The sequence below is a fragment of the Passer domesticus genome, chromosome 3 (genome assembly GCF_036417665.1).
Source record: "Passer domesticus isolate bPasDom1 chromosome 3, bPasDom1.hap1, whole genome shotgun sequence".
NCBI classification, from domain to species: Eukaryota; Metazoa; Chordata; class Aves; order Passeriformes; family Passeridae; genus Passer; species Passer domesticus.
The window spans coordinates 60,770,777-60,790,157 of record NC_087476.1 but is presented as its reverse complement, the minus strand read 5'-3'; the positions used below and the strand labels follow the sequence as shown (position 1 = coordinate 60,790,157).

General features: G+C 39.4%; 1 protein-coding gene across 4 annotated transcripts in view; it reads right to left on the bottom strand.

The window, feature by feature from the left end:
• Window positions 1-19,381, bottom strand: part of ARID1B (AT-rich interaction domain 1B) — a 323,681-nt gene that overhangs the window by 132,733 nt on the left and 171,567 nt on the right. For 2 of the 4 annotated variants that reach the window (XM_064413401.1, XM_064413402.1), the window contains exon 5: window positions 10,728-10,769. The exons of the other annotated variants lie outside the window; for them this stretch is intronic. In XM_064413401.1, the coding sequence (XP_064269471.1) occupies window positions 10,728-10,769 (42 nt within the window). The remainder of the gene's footprint in view (window positions 1-10,727; window positions 10,770-19,381) is intronic. 4 annotated transcript variants of the gene reach the window in all.

Below are 19,381 nucleotides of genomic sequence, written 5' to 3'. Positions count from 1 at the left end.
TGGATTTTGCCACCCTTTTCCATTCTGAATATAATCATATTCCAGAGAGAAAGAATTTAGTTCTGATCAACTAACTCTTAGCATAGTATTAACTTTTCTTCCCTCTTCCAGGGTTCTGTGTATATGCAGCTTCAACAGGAGAGCAGAAAGCAGACACACTTGTAGAAATGAGGCATGCACCTTGACAACTCCTCAAAAGTGATTTCTGTAATTTAAAAATAAAGATTTTATACATTTAACAGAAATCAATAGCTGCTTTTATGTTGAAAAAAAGTTGTTTTTCTTGAGGTCACCTATGGAATAGAACAGGACGGTCCAATTGTTCTATCTTCAACTTGTAAACAATGTGGTATTATCAACAGCTTTTTTAGCTTTTATTCTGGTCAACCAGGCGCTGCAGCCTGCCATATAAAGCTGCACACCACATGGCACCATTCAACAGTATATCTAGGTCAGCTTGCATTTTTAATGTGCTCCATTAGCTTTCCCTTGCTCACTGTATCAAGTTTGAACTTCTCACTTTTCAAGCCTCTCTATAACTAAGCCAGACAACATGCCAGATCTTGAGAGTATTGTGACCACCTTTAACATTTGCACCACCGAAGACTGCAGTTCTAATCCTATTTCCTTAATTCCATTCTGTTTCCAAACCCAGCATCCCCCAATTTCTCCTTCAGGATCCTTTTCCACAATACTGCTGGTCAAGAACAAAAACAAAGAAAAAAAAAAGAGAGGTTACCTAAATAAAAAAACCCAGTGCTCTACCCAACATAATTCCTTTCCTCAGTAGTACTTGGGGAATCTTAACAATTTTGACCTTGGCAGCATTCTGCACACACCATGGCTAAACAAACCTAAAAGTTAATAAGCATATAAACAGCATTCATACCTACATTACTGTAAAGCTTTTGCAGAATCATATGTGCTGGAATGGTATTTAGTTACTTCAATGCAACAAAAACCAGTTCCACATGATTCACTTCATTACTTTCCTTCATAAATAGCAGTTACTCACTTCTGAAAATACATTTATTAATTTTTAAATTAGCATGTATTCTAAGTGCTCTTCCCACAGATGATTTTAAGGTGTACATCGCTCCATCAGAGCACAGCCCTTGCCCAAGGACTAAAGTTGTAAAACCACCTAGATACAGATTACATGTACAAGGTAATCAGTCCATCAGTTGTGACACAAGGAACAGCACCGTGAGGAAGTTTTGCAGGAGGTTCAGGGAGATTCAAACAGATAGTTTGATAAGTGGGGGGTGGAACTGGATGATGGAATGAAAACAGACAGTCACGTTAAATTGAATGGTACAAATAATGCCTATTTTGCTTCAGATTAAAACGAGGTTTAGTAAAGAGACTGTAATTCATCTGTTGTCTATTTCATGTAGTACCAAGGACTTAGTAGTGAAATCATAAACACACAGAATGATTGTTACAATAAAAATCTGTCACAATAGTTCACATGTGTATAGCATAAAACAATGTAAAGCATTGCAACAGTATGAAAATTATGCCAAAATTATCTGTAATCTTGATCCTCCTATATAAAAAATATGGAAACACTGTATAATTAACTGTTCACCAAGAAAATCAAAGGAATGACGTAGAAAAACAAGATTTCCCAGTGTCATCCTAATCTAATAAAATTATCTGTCAATATCCCAATTCACTATAAAAACCCCGTCTCACAAGAAGACATTCTTAAAAAGCAAACTGTAATAATTGAATCTTCAAAGTTAAAAAATTATGTCTTCTGTAAAAGAAATATATGTTCAGTGAAAAGCCCCAGATTCTGTATTATTGCCGTTGCTTTTTCCTCTTGGCATCTGCAACACATCAACAGCACTTTTCCCAGCAAAGCACAGCTCTGAACGATGATACACACCTGTCTCAGGGAAAAAAAACAGGGGAAATGAAAACCTAAATCACATCTGTCTACCCAACAACTTTCTCATGCTCTTTTCTGCAATTCCTATTCCTCAAACCTAGCATTAGTTTTAACAAGCCAGTTCTGAAATCAGGGGAAGCAGCCATGTAGCAGAAATCTGAATATTTTTCTATTTCATGCTGCTAAAAAAGTATGCTATTAAAAAAAAAGGCAAACACATTAACAGTAGCTTTATTAAGAAATAAATACTTGTGGTGTTTTTGTTGTTTTAAGTCCCAATCTGAATGGGAGCATGCTTTCTCTCTAGCAAGGTGGTGTTGCTTGCTGGAGGGCACAATTCTGGTCCCACCAGTTGTACAAGCAGGTAGAATTTACAGAAGAAAAAGAAATCTGGTCTAACTTGCTCACCTCATCAAGGAGGAACAGCAAACTATTTGCAAATATTCTGAACTGCTCTCTTCCCACCCCTAAACAAAGAGACCACCTGCCTCAACATCTATTTAAACCGTGCAGGTATTTACAAGCAAACTTTGTGTTCTGATTGTTAGATGACTTAGTAAATCTGATACTCCCTCCAAGTTCAAACCAGCAGTGTAAATCAAAGGGGCCACACAGAACTGTAAAGGACCCGCCTGATCCGGCAAGCATCACCCCCGTTTACATGTCAACAGGAGGCAGCTGAGCGAGGGAGGATGCTGAGCAGCACACCCAGCCAGACAGCTCAGGCACACCAGACTCGGGCTGCCTGAGTGCACCCACCAGTTAAAATTTAATGAGTAACAGAAGGAAGACTGAGAAAATAAATTCTTTTTCTCTGGTAGAAACTTAAGTCGCTGCAAGGTAGTGACTGGTGTTAAATGGTGGGTTCAAACCTTTGAGGAGATGCATATTCCCACCATGAAAGCAGTACCAAACTTTGCATTCTTCTGGCATTTCTATGACGTTTGGAAAGGGAAAAATCATACTACAGACTGCCTCTTCATAAAAGCAGAAAGGGGAAATATGGACTGCTGCTTCTGTGGTGCTACCACAAAAGCTGGATGGTTCAACATTGCAGCAGTTCATTTTAATATAGTGGCAATCTAAATCGGCATAGGACCACCCAAAGAGGGATACTTATCAATCAGAAAAGCAAACTTAGTTGCCAAGCCTTTACTGTGATGGTCTTGAAGCACTGGAACAAGTTGCCCAGACTGTGGATATCCCATTCCTGGAGGTGTTCAAGGCCAGCTTGCATGGAGCTCTGAGCAACCTCATGTAATTGAAAGGTGTTCCTATCTATGACAAGTTCCTTCCAACCCAAACCATTCCATGATTCTTACTTACAGACATCACTTGAGCAAATACCTAACACTTGCTTAGAATTGCATACACATCTTCTGAAACCTCCACACTGGTACTCTCAGAAAGGCAATGGGAGCCTTAAATGCATATCAAAATCCAAAATGTGGCCACATCCACACCTTGATAACCTAAACTGTGCAGTGCTGGAGAGGAAGGCTGTTCATCACATTTATGTATGTCCAAAATAAAGATGATGTAGGAAGAAAGACAGCAGTTTACATTTTCTTAGCACTAATCCCAGCTGGTTGCAGGGCACGGGGCCAACCACAGGCCAACGATGTTCAAGGGTGCTGAGAAGGCACGTTTACCATCTGTGCTCACTCCAGCTTGCCACGGAGTGCTTGGGAGCTTTGTAAAATAAATGTTACCACATACCCATGTAAACTGCCTAAGCCTAACCCTGAGGCCATCAGTATTTATTCTGCAAGCACCATGAGATGCTTCATGCTGAAAAGGAACATTAAACATGTATTTATGGCTAGTTTGTATCACTGGCAGAAAAAAAGGAAATATCCAAGTAAGCCTGACATGCTGTACACACACAGGGACACTGCCACAGGAGACAGGTCCTCCCAAAAGCCTCACCTTGCCTTGTCTTTCCAAAGACTACAGGAGTATGGGCACAGGGCACAAGGAGGAGAGAACCAACTCTTATTACATCATTTACCCAGCTGATTTTGACTTTCTGACAAATGGGGCTTCTCAGCTAGCATAGCTTTATTTTTCTCCTATTCTGTGTATCATTTTGTCTTTTCTTCTTTATGCAGGTTTGTCATGGAGTTGTCCAGACCCACCTCCACAGCACAAGGCAGCATCACAAACTCCAGGAAGCCTGCACTTTTTTGCATCCTCCCAGAGAGGAGGATGGAAATCGTCCTTTAAAATCCTCTCCATATGGGAAGTGGGACAAAGTTGTGAGGAGTGGGGCACCACAAGTGGGTGTTGTTTGGAATCACCCTCCATACTCAAGGTGGTTAGATACACTCCTCTACTGCCTGCAGCACAAAGCTGGACCACAATTAGTACTGTATGATGCATGGAAAGGAACTTATGGCCATAAATCTCTTGGTGTGCCTCTTAATTAGTATAAAACTAATTGGGGAAAAAGCCCTACAAACCGCAGAGGTATTTATTGAGACTAAACTTACCAGACATTAAGAACTATTGATTATGGAGATAAAATTTGTAAAACATGATCACAATTTCTTGGTTTTATGTTTTCTTGGACTGTCACAAATAGCATAGCAGTGATATGCACAGGTTATTCAGAAAGAAACCTGTTCAAGTCACTGCTACTTAGTCATAAGCACTTCAAAACACTTTGATAAGGGGTCCCTAAGAATATAAAAAAACCACCTTGTTCCCTGCTATAATGCCATTCTCTACTCTTGGAAAACACCCAGCACAGAGGGCACTCAGAAGATTTCAGCAGCCCCAAAACACAACTTTAACAATGAGTCAAAGAAAAGAGGTTGGAAAATCCTTTTAGTCATCTGAACACCTCAGGTGAAACAAGTCCACAAAGAAATAAAAAACACAACTGGGGAAACATGCAATCCTAACTCTCCTATGAGTAGCAAACCCGAATTTACTGGAGGTTAATATGAGTATCTATTTTTTCTAAGCTAAAACAAACCCAAAAACTTATTTACAACTCCCAGGTTCCTATCTAAGTCAACAGTGCAAAGACAGATGTAAATGAGGACTCATTTCTCTGTATTTTCCCATATGCTAAGCACACACAGACAATCCAAGTGTCAACACATCAAGACAGAGATAATTCTGACCCTTGAAAATATTCTCTTCTGAAAAGGATTAATTGGCTTTAAAACAATTTAATTTGGCTTTGAAGATGCAACTGTTATTAGCAACCACCAGATGGCAGGAGCAAAGGCTGCTTACAGTCTTCAACAAAAGAAAGCTGTCTTAAATAAGGCAAGCATTACAAGAGAACAATTTTTTATGTCTACTTTTTCTTCTCTTTCAAATGGTTATTTTCTTTTCCCTTCCAAGTATTATTTTATTGCAATCAAGCTAATACATTAAAAAAAAAAAAAAAACATCTCTTGAGAACGCGTTTCAATTTTATCTCATGCCATCTCCATCTCATAGCTCAAGGGTTCTGTTACAGATATTGCAAGAACAACAGTTTCTTTCTAGGTTTGCACAGTCATAACTCACAGTCAGCCACCAAATGTATTCCCTTTGATGTCCTATGCTTCAAACCAGGAAGCTGACACATAGCTACACTGTGTAGCTCAATTTACCCTCAGGATCTGAACTTCTGCTATCTGGGATACGAAAATAAGTAGACTACAGAAGATGCACCATGATGTGCTGATTGTTGCGATAATGCAGCATCTACAAGGTGGAGGAAAGCAAAACCCCTCCCCTAAAAGTATGAACCTCCCCACTCTGCCCAACACTCCCCCACCAAAACAACCCAAAAAACACCTTAATAAATTCGAGTAAAAGTAGTATGTTTGGGAGGAAAAATACTTTAGTCCTGAGCACATTTGATTCTTAAAACCTGTATCCCGTATCAGAGAAAGAACACTTTAAAAATGCAATCCAGCAGCACATACTTTAAAAGACTTAGGAATAGACTCTCTAAACAACTTCCAGAGTTACTAAATTATGGAGACAAGGTCATCACTTTATGTTGTGTCATAAAACAAAAAATACGGCTAGTTTCACGAACAATGCTGGAAGCTCCACCATACAGACACATCCACATCAGAAGTACCACCCTTGCTGTATTTCTTTGATAGAGCTGTCTATCCATTATGCTGATTTCTCGATCAAAGAGAAAGCTTTACTCCTGTATTTGTCTTCCGCAAAGGAAACATAAAATCACTCCTACAGTGAACACATCCATCGGGAATGAGATTCTTTTTCCTAAACCCCAGCAGCACACAGTCCCAGAAAAGAACAGGTGAAGCTCGCTGCTACTTCAAACCAGCATGAGATGCAGTTGTGTGGTTAATTCTGCCTCTGTACATTAGCAAACATGCCACTTGCAAAATATGAAAGGCTTTCTTCCCTGCCCCATTTTTAAATGACACCTGCAAATCACTAATCCAGTTGCCATTTATTTCCATATGTCAAATTACAATCTTAACTTGTGCAAAGCAACATAATAGTAATGATTAAGCCAATTACATCACAACACAGCTTAAAACGACACACAATGGAAGGATTAAAGCTCACTACCAAATAAGAGAGTCCTGTTCTTGGTGGAGCTCCCCCACTGTGGGAACAGAAGTGTCTCTTTTCCTGTTGCACAAACTTGTGAGCTTCTGACATGTAGCTGCTGGACTGCCATTAACAAACTTATTTATATTAATGCAGCACTAAGCTGGGATCACTGCACCTCGGCATTAGCTGCGGAGGGCGGGCTCTGTGGCCACGCTGCCAACGCGGCTGGTGGCACTCCACAGGTCCACAGACAGGTTGGGACACGTGCACCAGGTGATCTCACCAGGCTTAACTGAAGGAAGCCTCCCCTAACCTACGTTATTTGGGTCAGGCGGATGCTGACGGTAAAAGCTTTAGGGAAAGGGAGGGAGAGTAAACCGAGCGCAGATATTTAAAAGTCAGGCATCCTGTTCTCTAGATAGGGCCAGACACCATTTGCAGCCTGTATGAAGTGTGTGCTACTGCATTTGACACCATAATTCCAACTGATGCCAATATGCAGCTCCTACAACAATAAAATGTGAGTTAAATCTTTACATAATAACCAACCTTTCAGACTAAGATTATCAATTCTACCTCAGGGATAAAAAGGTTCTAATGGAAATTGAGCATCTGAATCTCTTAGGAGGATTTAAAAAACTCCCACACTCCTGTTTTTATTTGTTCATTGCCTTGGTCTTTAAATGAGCAGCATTCAAAATGGTTAAACATTTTACCTTTTACTTCTGCCCTGGGCACCTTATTTTTTTTCCTCTTTCTTTTTCACATCTTTGTATTTGTCCTATTTTCTCTACCATCTGCAAACACTGGTCCCATCTGCTAAAATATAACTTCCTACTCAACTAAAATAAACACAAAATAAATTGGTACTGTTAGTATTTTACACATCATCATTAGGCTTTAGTAAGATTAATGGGACTCAAACAGTTTCCAACTTGGAAATACATTCCTGTGTGTTGACTGCAGACTTGGGCAGATATCACTCCATCTACTCCATCTACAGAGTAAGAGTGAACTCTTACTCTATGTTACTTTCTTGGCAACTATGGTCTTGAAGGAACTTATTATATATCTAAGTTTATCCTCATCAGAATTTGAACAAACCAGACATAACTGTTAAGCCTGTTCCAGATCACCTATCAGCTGTTCATGATTTGCTACGTGGTCATTCCCCCTACATCTCTCCATGTGTAATCACACATATATGACAACCCTTCTAAATATTGAAACAAGAGAGTCAGTCAAAAGTCAGTCAAAGGGAAGGCTTTTTTTCTTTAAAAAAAAATGCATTCAAGCACACACACAAATAAATGTGTAAATTAAACCATTGAAAGAGCTGCTACAGCACACGAACAGCTTCCTCCTCCTGTAAAATTAGTTGCACATGAAGCTGAATGGATTTACTTCCTTCTATTCAACCAAAAGAAAGCTTTGGACAGCAATGCAGTCAAATCGGTACATATTTATACTTATCAAACAACAACTTTTTATTTTTTAAACGGATTGAAAATGTACTTAGATTTTTATGGCCTTTTAGACAGTACTAGTCTCACATATGCACAAAATGAAAACAAGAAGTTCATATTAAATGTAATTTTTGATCTAATACATGCCTTATGTCCTACAGTTGTTTGGGGAAGACTGTTTACTTATTAATAAGTTGAAGAGGAGGAAACAGTTTTAAGGACTGCTATTAATGGTTTGCAATTTGCACCTGTTCCATGCTTAAGGAGTAAAGAGAGGATATGGTACTTCAAAGTGCCTTTTCCCTGGGTATTTTGACAGTTTGACACAATTTCTTTTGTTTTCATTTTATTTTCTAAAATAAGAATTATTTTGTCTAAATCAATATGCCTAACTTGTATCAAAAGCATCCGGTAGCTGATTTCTACAAACACTTAGGAGGATGATGATCACCATCCAAGACTCAGCCATTCAAGGGGCCAGAGCTACATCAGCCAGATCTTCACTTTGCCAGTGATAACTACAGCAAAGCTGAACAATGTTCTGATGTCTCATTCAGAACCTTTTCCTGGGAAACAGTCCCATTTGCTGCCAGTATGCATATTTACCATGAGACTGAGATCACGGAGAAGTTAAGAATAACAAATGACATTGTACATTCGTTTAGCAGTCTACAAATATTCTTTTTTAAAAGACACTATTCTTGTATGTATCTACAGGCAACACAGCCTGTCAACAGCCTAAAACTAAGTGGCATCTAAGGATAGGTGGACTGGATGCAGTCAAAAGAAGAGTCGTCCCCTGCAGCAAACTGTGCTTCTGTTCCTGCGTACAGAGGGGGGCCCTACAATGTTTCAAGCAGAGAATATTCTACACCCAAACCCAAAAAAGATAGCTCCCCGCAACAGCCTACAACAGCCCTGGAGGAAAATTCAGGCTAAAAGCAGATAGATACCAAGGAAATCACTGCATGGTGCTAATTTTTAACCTTACATCCTTCTCAACTGTTAGGGAGCCAACTGTGTTATCAAATCAACTTACTTCCTAATTTATAGAATCAACTATTTTTCATTTTAAAATTTTTGCTTATACACATTCTCTGTTGGCACACAAACTCATCTGTTAATGTAACAGAGACAGTGACATTTATTTGTCATTGAAACAGACAGTATGGAAAGCATCTCAAGGGAGAGAAGGGAAGAAAGTGCTTTTGTAGCATCTCTAAATAGACAGCAAAAATAAATTCTGGGATTAACAAGTTTTGGATAATGCGTTTCGCTTTCTTTTTGATTGATAAAAAGTACATGACATTCCTAGACAGAGATAGTTCACTATATAACATAAAGCTACTATTATAAGAGAGTTTAAAAGATCCTGATGGTTCTGAAAAAAATCTTAGGAAAAAAGATGCTGGGGACTCTGGACATTGATGGTTAGAGCTGGCAACAAACTGATTCAGTTCTGTAAAACAGAAGCTTAGCAACAGAAAATTCTTAAAAGTTTTTGTAATAAAAAGGAGTTTCAAAGGATGTCCATCAGGATGACAAGACATAAAAACACCTTGTAAATCTAGCCATGAAAAAAAGCCTCAGAAGCCTCCTCCACAGTGCTTTTTTTTAGCTCTGAGAGTGACTGGTGAAAATAATCATCAGTAATATTTCTTTTCACCCACCTAGTCTGAAGGATTATGGAGATGAGCTCAAAAGAGCTGACCCTCCAGGTTTATTAAATATTCAATGAATATTCTGTATGCTTGCTGGGTATTAAATAAAAATCAGAAAATACTGCAGACTACCATACATTATATACTTCAAATAATACCAGAGTAGCTCTGTTTGTTTTCTAATAATTTATTGAAATCACTTTATCACATATCAACATAAAAATGTACAATATAGACACAATGTAAATTCTGGCATCATGAATATTTATGTACTTTTAAAGGTTTTTTTTTCCCCTGCTGGTTAATTTTGCTTATTGTATTCCAAATAAACCTGGACAACTTATTTAATATTTTCTTGCTTTTCCTTTTTACCTTAATAGAAAGAACACTGCAATTTTTCCACCTGCAATAGCATCACAGCATATGGGCCTTCAGCAGCAGGAAACTTTTCACTGTCATGATATAGCCTACTGTTCCTACAATCTCCATTTTCCCTTCCCCATCCACTCTTCCTGGCTAAATGGTTATAGCCTACACACAGTCCGCTGTGATTAAAATCATGAGCTATTAGTGCTCAGTTAAAACAGTGGTGATCACCACAGTGCTGACTGGCCAAAGAAACTTGAGCACTAGGTAGGACACAGCCCCTCCATGTAGCTGGGCAGCTCTGAAGTTGTCTCTCCAACACACACTTACCCGCCAGACGCTGATCTACAATTGAACACAGGGTGATGCAGCTGTTCAATGCACTACTTTCTACTCGAGATGCTTTGTGAAAAAGGGCCTGAACAAAGTGGCTGACTCAGCAGACTGCCAAGCAGACAACAAGTATACGATTTCTGAGTTGCAAATCTATGGAACAAGAACAAATTCAGCATTTGGGCAAGTCCAATCTTAAAAACTACTGCCAAGCTGATCTTACATGGGTCCACATGGGTTTCTGCAAGTAAAACTTGCTCACAGGTTTTATACCAAGAAAAGGATTAAGACAGCTTGTGTGCCATTCTCAGATTATCACACACAAAGGGAAGTTTCTGAATTGACGGATGCAAGTCACAGTACCCTCAATTCTCATTTTGAAAATTGCCATTTTCTGTGGCATCACATCCAACAATTCATATTGTTGGGGCCTATATAACAAAACTGCACCAAACTACACACCTTGTGTCCAAATGTAGCATCCTCGGAGGCCAAGACTTCAACCTGAAATTATAAGGAGAAAGATAATTTCAAATTTAGCCACTACCAAGAACCTCTCTCTCCTGAGCACAGCACCACAGTCCAGGCAAAGAAGTGATCTGTAAATGAAGGTGTCAGTCTGGATCAACCTTAGGGAACCTGCACATGACAGGATGTGCAAAACTAACAGCTGACAGTAGAAATCCTCAAGTGAAGAAACTCGGAGAGCATCTCTCATGACACAAACAAGGCTTCTCCACCTGAATTACATAAAGAGTACCTCCCACTGTCCCAGAATTTACTGTATGTACTACAGCTGGAACATTTTTCTCCACACAGAATCTTGACTATACCAAAAAGCAGCCTGAGCACAACCAGAATGATCTGCCATGGTAAGTCCCTGCAAAAAAAAAAAAGCTCTAAACACCTGACCTCTTCCCTTCCTGTTACCTTCTAAGCAGGCTGGGTACTTCTGCACCAGCACCAAGTGGAACAGCAACATGGGGAAACTCTGCAGCCAAGGTCTTGGTTGCAGGCTCCTGTCCTGTCTTGCACTAGAGAACTGTTTGAAAACTAGAATTTGGGGAACACAAGTTCCCTAGGCAAAGGCTGAGACTAACTGTCTGAGAGATACAGTGAGTGTTTGAAAGTGTGTTTGACAGTATGAGAAAAACAAGCTGCCAGGTCATCGAGTGGTGCTCCAGATCAAAGCCCTTGCTTTGGCCATACACGGGCTGCCACACTGGTGCAAAGCCCTTGCTGGTTGCCACACACTGCACAGCTCTGGAGCTGATACACACTACACTGCAACAACAGGAACAAACGTAGGAAAGCAGGCACACTGATTTTTCATTAGACTCCTTAAAAATACTTCACACTTCGGCACCTTTCACCTGAGAATCTTGGTCTTTTATGAATTCTAATTAATTAAGCTTCCCAATACACCAGTGAAGTCAGAAATGTCATCATCCCAATATAGAGAGAGAAGAGTGAGAGAGAAAGAAATTGAATAATTTTTTAGTAGTTATGTGCCAAGCCAGGGACACACTCATGGAAAGAATCCCAGATCTCTCCTCTCAGGCTCACAGTTTAACAACTAGGAAATTCTCTGTTTCTCTGATTTACATCATATTTAGAATGCCTACTGCAGCATTATAATTTATACAACTAGTATAACTAATGTATCTAATCTCCAGTTTAACTTAAGAAGAGTGAAGGATTTAAAGCAAATCAAAAGGGAAAAAATGAACGTGAAGTTTCACCCTGAAGCATGTTATAATGCCAGAGTTATAAACCCCTGAACAAGAGGGTTTATAATGGAAAGGCTGATAAACTAACAATGATGGCAGCACTTAAATATATTTATGTCACGATCTAGCAACATACGGTATTTCTTCATCTCTAATTTAAAAAAGGGAATAGGAAAAAAAAAAGTGTGAGGGAGATAAAGCATTCATGGGAACTAGGAATAAATGAAGAAAATGAACCTGGAGTTACCCAGTTGTGACCTGTCCAGCTAATTAGGAATGACAGTAAGAGGCTACAAAATAGCATCTCATTCAATAGGATGTAGGGAAAAAAATCCAAGTAAATAAAATCAATCTAAAATGATATGATACATATTAGCTCCTTATATTAAGCTTCTAATCCTTTAGGCACTTTATAAATATTAAACAATCAGTCCTGGTGAGACTGATAAATATCCATAATATATTTTACAGATGAAGAAACAGACAGAGGGTTAAGTGACTTGCCCAGGGCCAAAAAGAATAATCAGCCATTGGATTGGAAATAACTGTATGACTGCTTGTCACAATACAGTGCCCTACTCAGATGCTCAGGTGGCTTCTGAAAAAAGTCATTCCACTATCAGAAGCATCTTGGTTAGGGTTAATGTGGTACACATCTGAAGTGTGAATGCTCATTTTCACTAGGCTTACTGTTTTGATACAGCATCCTGCTACCACTAGACAACCCCAAAAACTTTTTCAAACTTACTCAGTTTTCTCCATCCAGTATTATGTAGTCATATATCCCAGACGCTATCTCCAGTCCCATTAATTGTAGCACCATAAAAGTTGGAAAAGAGCTCCAAGATCACCAAGTCCAACTTTTCAAGAAACACAACCATGTCAAGCAGACCACAGCACCAAGTGCCATGTCCATTTGTTTCTTGAAGACTCCCAGGAATAATGATTCCACCAACTCCCTGAGCAGCCCATTCCAATACCTGACCACCTTGTCAGTGAAGAAATTCTTCATGATGTCCAACTTGAACTTCCTCTGGCAGAGCTTGATGCTATATCCTTCTGTCCTGTCACTTGCTGCCTGGGAGAAGAGGCTGATCCCCACCTGGCTACAACCTCAGAGAATGGATGCTTATTACTGTGCTACATTTCTATTGTAGAGATTCATTAGGGAAAAAATGGAGCCTTCTTTGTGCCACAGGGTCCTTCTCTGACTTCCTCCTTGAATCCATCAGAGATGCTGATGCCTTGCCAGCCCCAGTGCATTCTGTCTTGCTTTCCCTGCTGTCCCTTCCCCCTCCCTCTGCTTCCCAAGGGTCCCAGCTGGATGGACAGCCCTTGTCCAGGGCTGCCTGTCCCCTGCCCCACAGAACCACGGCATGGACAGGATGGCATGGAAACCCTGCACCAATCCAGCACAGACCAGGTAGAGTTTTAGTTTGTGCTCTGTCTGCACTGTGTTTCATCTGCAGAGAGGCCACCTCACATGCCAGGACACCCTCTACAGAGCACAGGCATATTGTCAGCACCTGGGCTCTGCTGAGGAAGCTGCTGCTCAGGGCCAAGAGAATGCTCACAACTGCCACAGCTTCAAAACACATTAATTAACACAGCACAATGACCAACATGTGCAAAACTCAATTGCAGTTTCACCAAGAAACTGAGAGGAAGAACAAACTGTGACATCAAAGAGTAAAACAGACGTTTAAGCTAGTTTAACATACACTTAGTCTCTTTCACAGATAGAAGTATTTTCTTTTATACTTAGAAACATAAGGCTCACAGAGACAGTAAAATGGCTTGGAGTGAGGATAGATAACAATTCTAATTAACAATGTTATTGAACAGGTCTGATAAAGCTGCTTCTACATTTCCAAGAATGATCACCCCACTTCTGTGATAAATAATTGTCCTCACCTTGCAGATGATACAATGAAACATTCTATGTATTCTTTGTTACTACTGTGTTTAACAGTGCACCAGTGCCTTAGTCCTTTCATCTGGATTTTCATCTCCTTGTATAAAGGACAGCTAAGCTAAGTAAGAGACAAGTAACTGCTGACACCTTAAGATACACAACATAAAGGACTAAAACAAGATGTGGGACTACATGAGGTTTTCCTCATGCTGAGCTTCCAAAAAACCCCCACAAAAACAAAACAAGACAAAATCCAAATTAAATTAAAAGAAACCCAAACAAAAAAAAAACCCCAAACAAAAACAAACAAACAACCAAAAAAACCCAACAAACAAACAAAACAAATAAAAAACCCCCAAAACAACCCAAAGCAACCAAAACAAAACAAAAAACCCCCAAAAACCAAAATGCATTACAACCTAGGCTGAGTGGACTCCCCTCTAGAGGGAACGCTTATGTACTTCAATGAGCACCCACATCACCCCAGCAAAAGAGAACATTACCTTAAAAATCAAGCAAGCACCATCTTTCTCTTAATTGCCTTCAGAATATATCCCTTCCAATCCAATACATAAAAAATAAACAAGACATTCATTATTGCTTTAAGATAATCTGATGTTAATTAAGAACTTCCCATTATATACCTAATTGTGGCAGCTAAACATTTTTTATTTTAGTTAACTGTTGTGAGTGTGTACACATGTAAATATCTTGGGTAGGTGGAGTGTTTTTCTTTTACAGTAAAAATTCACTGCATCACTAAAAAATGCAGACTTGATTCTTAAATGAAGTACTGTTGATTTCATGTACATATTTATATCTGTATCAGATACAGCAGCTTTCCCCTAGGCACTGAATTTTTGCTCCAGTCCACACTTCCCGCTCCTTCAAAATACAGCGCTACAGTTGAATGCTGTTTGCCCCATATTTGATTTCTGTGTAAAAGCAATTTTTGGTCACTGTTCTTTGGTAGGTTTTTCCCCAGATTATTTAAAGAATGAAACAGCCTTTTTGCTTCTAATTGCATAGGATCCTGTAATTCTGTGCTAGAAGGCTATTGCAAGTGGTAAGGGGTAAATGAAGGGGTCGTATTCTAGGGAGTGTGGGTATTAACCATACACTCTGGATCAATTATGTGACACACAATTAGTGGTTTAAGCAGGAGTATCCCACAGATCCCACATGCCTGTCCTGCCTGGACAGCTGACCCTTCCTACAGCCTGCTCCCCGCTGCTGCCCTGTCCAAGTGCAGCCTTCTGGGGCTGCCCAAGACGGGGTCCAGAAACCTCCCCAGTGCCTGACAAGGTGAACTTCCACCTCCCTGCACAACTTACACAGACTCTGAAAACGGACAGCTATGGCCCAGACCACTACTGCTTATGTAGTATTCTATGATTAAAGAGAACAGCATTTAGTGTTTTTTAATAAGATTTTCATAAATTCATAAACGTCATGTCACCCAGAAGGACCTAATGAGCAACGTGTGGAGTACCCTGAAACAAGATGGGGGGTAGCCTTGAGTCTCTTTTTGTCAGAAGTAATGAAACTTTGTCAGTAGTCCTATTTTGCTTCTCAATAAATGACTCATACAGACCCAGTTCAACAAAGAATATTGCATCGCGACCAAGAGACTTACAGTAAATTACACACAGTCATTTTTACCTCCTTGTCAAAGAGAAAATGAGTTGAAACATAGATAGAACCCTTGAGGTGCAATGCTGAACATGGCCTTTTTGGAACAAAGTTGTACAACCTAGTGATCAGATGACACAAAGAATTATTATAATTTTGTTTTTCTTCAAAGCCATATTCAGCATTGGTTCAGTCCTCAGCTCAGCCCAAATCCTTCTTGGCTCATCAAGACATTGTTTGAGATAGGATTAGGTGAAACTAAGCAAGAGTCATGAGAAGTGGAAACCATTAAGAGGAGGAATTACAGCCACACTTAATGCCCAGACTGTTATCCAAACAATGGAATATGAAATACCAAGTACACAAGGACAAAATAACTAACTCACAAAAGACAGGAGTTAAAAAAGCCCTCTCCATCTTGTTTGGGGGAATCTGAAAATAAGCACTAATAATAATTTCTGATGCATGCTGATTCCCATGTAATACCCTCTTAACATTCATGCTGAGAAGGATCATTGATCTACATTTAACTACCCAGGCAAAAACTTCTAATACAGCACACACTTAATGCTGCTCTGAGACTTGGGCTGGAGCTCCTCGGAGTTCACCCAACGGAGCCACTATTTGCAGCTGGCAGGTGAGGGGGTTACAGCTACTCTGGCAAGGGATGCAGTAGACTGGAGCAGCTCTGATCAAGACAAAATATTTTATATGGGCACTTACAGTTTCTGTGGTTCACACATGAGAATTTGCCCAGCTGGCTGCAAATTTTATAGGCTTTCTATTGTCATTTGTTTGACATTATTATTCTAGGAAAATTATAGCACAGGGCTTCTCTGATACCTAGAGGGTTTTTGCCAACTGCCTGCTTACTAAAAAGGCATGCCTCTGGCTCTTCTAAAATATGCTCAAAACAAAACAAATGTGTAAGTTAATAGTTGCATTTTGCATTACTTTTGTTTTCCCTGTTCAGTAACGATCAATCAGTTTAGAAAGAACTCTTTTCCCTGTGATAACAAAATCTAAAAAGAATGAGAAAAGACAGGTGCATCCTCTTGAATTACTACTGCCAAATCACCTTCTTGCTGTTGGGGTGCACTACTTGCTCAATCGTGCCAGAAAAAAAACGCATCAGAGTGTCCAACTCCAACTGCGTGGTCTTGTACCTGTTTTGCCCACTGACTTACGCAGGACTTGGTGGTGACTTTTCCCACTCGTGGGGAGGGAGAGGCTCTGTAGTTCCAACAACTCAGTGAGTCTCGTTAGCCCAGGTGCCGAGCAATGCAAATGTAACTCCAATTACTATTTTCACATCTTGCTCAGCTGCCTCCAGGAAATAGCCTGGATAGCATGGAACACGGAGGATGCTGTAGTGCTTGGTGCAGATACACCCTCATAATCCTTTTCTAGCATAGATTTTCAGCTTTTAAGGTTTTCCCATCAGCCCTCCCACCCACACACCACCAGTTCTGAACACATCTTTTAAAAGAAGGTGATAGGAAGTTAATCCAGTTTTCATTTCTCAAAGTCCTTAGTTTATTTTAAAGATGAATATGGCTATAGTCATTAATATCTTTATGAAATCCAGTTTAACTAGCTTTAACATCTCCTCCTTTGCCATCCTTTTCAAGTAATTAGGATTCAGTAATTGTGGCAAATAATTGTCCTTCTCATTGGATCAGGGACAAACCTACATGACCCACACTAGTTTCTGGCAGTTTTCAAGGATTTACTGAGGGTGTACACAGCTTTCCATGCACACTAAACTATGATAATAAACTCTGGTAACTGCAACAACCCTTCCTTCCCTTTTTCCTCTGCTACCTGCCACAGTTTTATTCATTTTTGATTGCAATCATGCATGTACTTCAGGCTAGGTTTCAGACCTGTAGCAAGTGAGTACTGGGCATGTTCCCTGGGCAATCCTTGAATAAATACACCAAAGACACACCTTTGTTATGACCCTGAATCTATGCCTGAAATAAAGGTGTGACAGTCACATAGTATAAATCTCATGAACTAAGGACAAATCAGCTGAAATTTCCTCACAAAGGCTGTTGAGACTACTTACTCAGGCCTTTCAGTCAAGCAAATGCTATCGCCTCACAGTTTGACCTATGTAAAAACTGGAAACCACGTGACCCAGTTCATGGTAATTATTCATTAAATCTGGCATCCCCTTTTTCTTAGGATTTCTCTTTCATTTTTTGCTTCTTCTTTGTAGTATCAGTCATTTATCTCTTAGCTCACTGGGTCTAGCAATAATAAAGATCAACGTTCTAATTTTTGAAGCCACAACTTTTAGGTTGAAAAATACAAAATAAGTAAAAAAAAAAGATCCCTCTTCAAATGATAGAGTAACTTTGTGTGCTACTTTGTGTTAAAAAGGTTTGAAAAAATGTTTCAAGAAACTATTCTGCAGTTCAAATTGCTTATTAATTCTCCTCATTCTCCTTATTAGCATGTACAGACAACACAGTGGCTCAAGGACGCAGCTCACTGAAGCAGCTCTGTTCTTGGTCAGCCATTGTTTGAGATAAAACACAATGATGCATCATATTCTTAAAACCTGGTTAGTGGAACAGACCTATCCTGCTCATATTTTTGAAGTTTTTCTTAAATGTCAGTGCTTTTGGGGAAGCTGATTTACAACAATTAAAAAAAAAAATTAAATCATTCACATTTTCAGCATTGAGTCCAACATACATTGCTGGATTTGCTATTGAATGACCTGCTGGTTTAGTCTCTCTTTGCAAATATTTTGCAAAATCCTGAGAACAAGGTCAAGAGAAGAAAATATTAGTTAACTAAAAGTAGTAACAATCAGCCTTGTGAGATAAAATAAAACAGAATTAGACATATTAGGAGCACCTCAGGAGAGAAAAAAATGGTGTTCTATGGGGCAATTTCTGTAAAGTCAAGAAGACAGAAAAGTACAAAAATATTTAGGTTTGCACCCAGAAACAAACACTACAAGTCCCAGAGAAACGGACATTTGAGATTGTGTAGATCTTTGCTCAGTGCACCTTCACTGATGGGGAATCTGTGAGACTTATCTGTGGGCACCTTCCTATCCCTTACAACTCTGTCACACCTTACTGCTCCCTTATCAATAGTGGATCATCAGTAAATCCATGGCAGTAACATGCTCATCTGCTCTTGTCATTAGGCAATGAAACAGGCAAGATATATATAAACGCACAAATAGTCATGCACGTTTTCCCTCTGTAAGCATATATTCAAATTCTTTTATATTTTCCTGTCATACTGTTTTTCATATATATATATATATGCAAAAGATGTGTAACATGCAATTAGTTCTTTCACACTAGAACACTGCATGAAACAGAGTTAACTGCACTAAAAATGCTTTTGATATTTATTTGTTTGACAATGTAGAGATCAAAATGACTGTTGTACATAACCCAAAATCTCAGAGCAGTTGCTGCTTAATTTCCCTTAAGAAAGGAGTAGTAGGTATCATAAAAACTAAATTCCAACCTCATGCATTCTAATATGTGGGAAATCCTGAAAAACTGTCATTATACCATGTGACATAAGCAGTAACAATTACTGCCACCAGTAAGTCTTTTATTTAGGTATTGTGACTGCATCTTTTCTAATCCGTTTGTATTTTTCGCTCTCTTGCACCAACACTGTGATTTGATTTTGATTTCCTGCTTTCAAAACTGAGCAACATAAAACCTTGTCTGCAAAGGGTCTCTACAGCTACTGCCTTTGGGGACTACCACACTGTGGGACTGCAGAGGAACCACTATGGAAAACCTCAAAGAAGGGTTAAATGTTGCTGGCTCTACTAGGTGGGCTGGAGCTTCCCA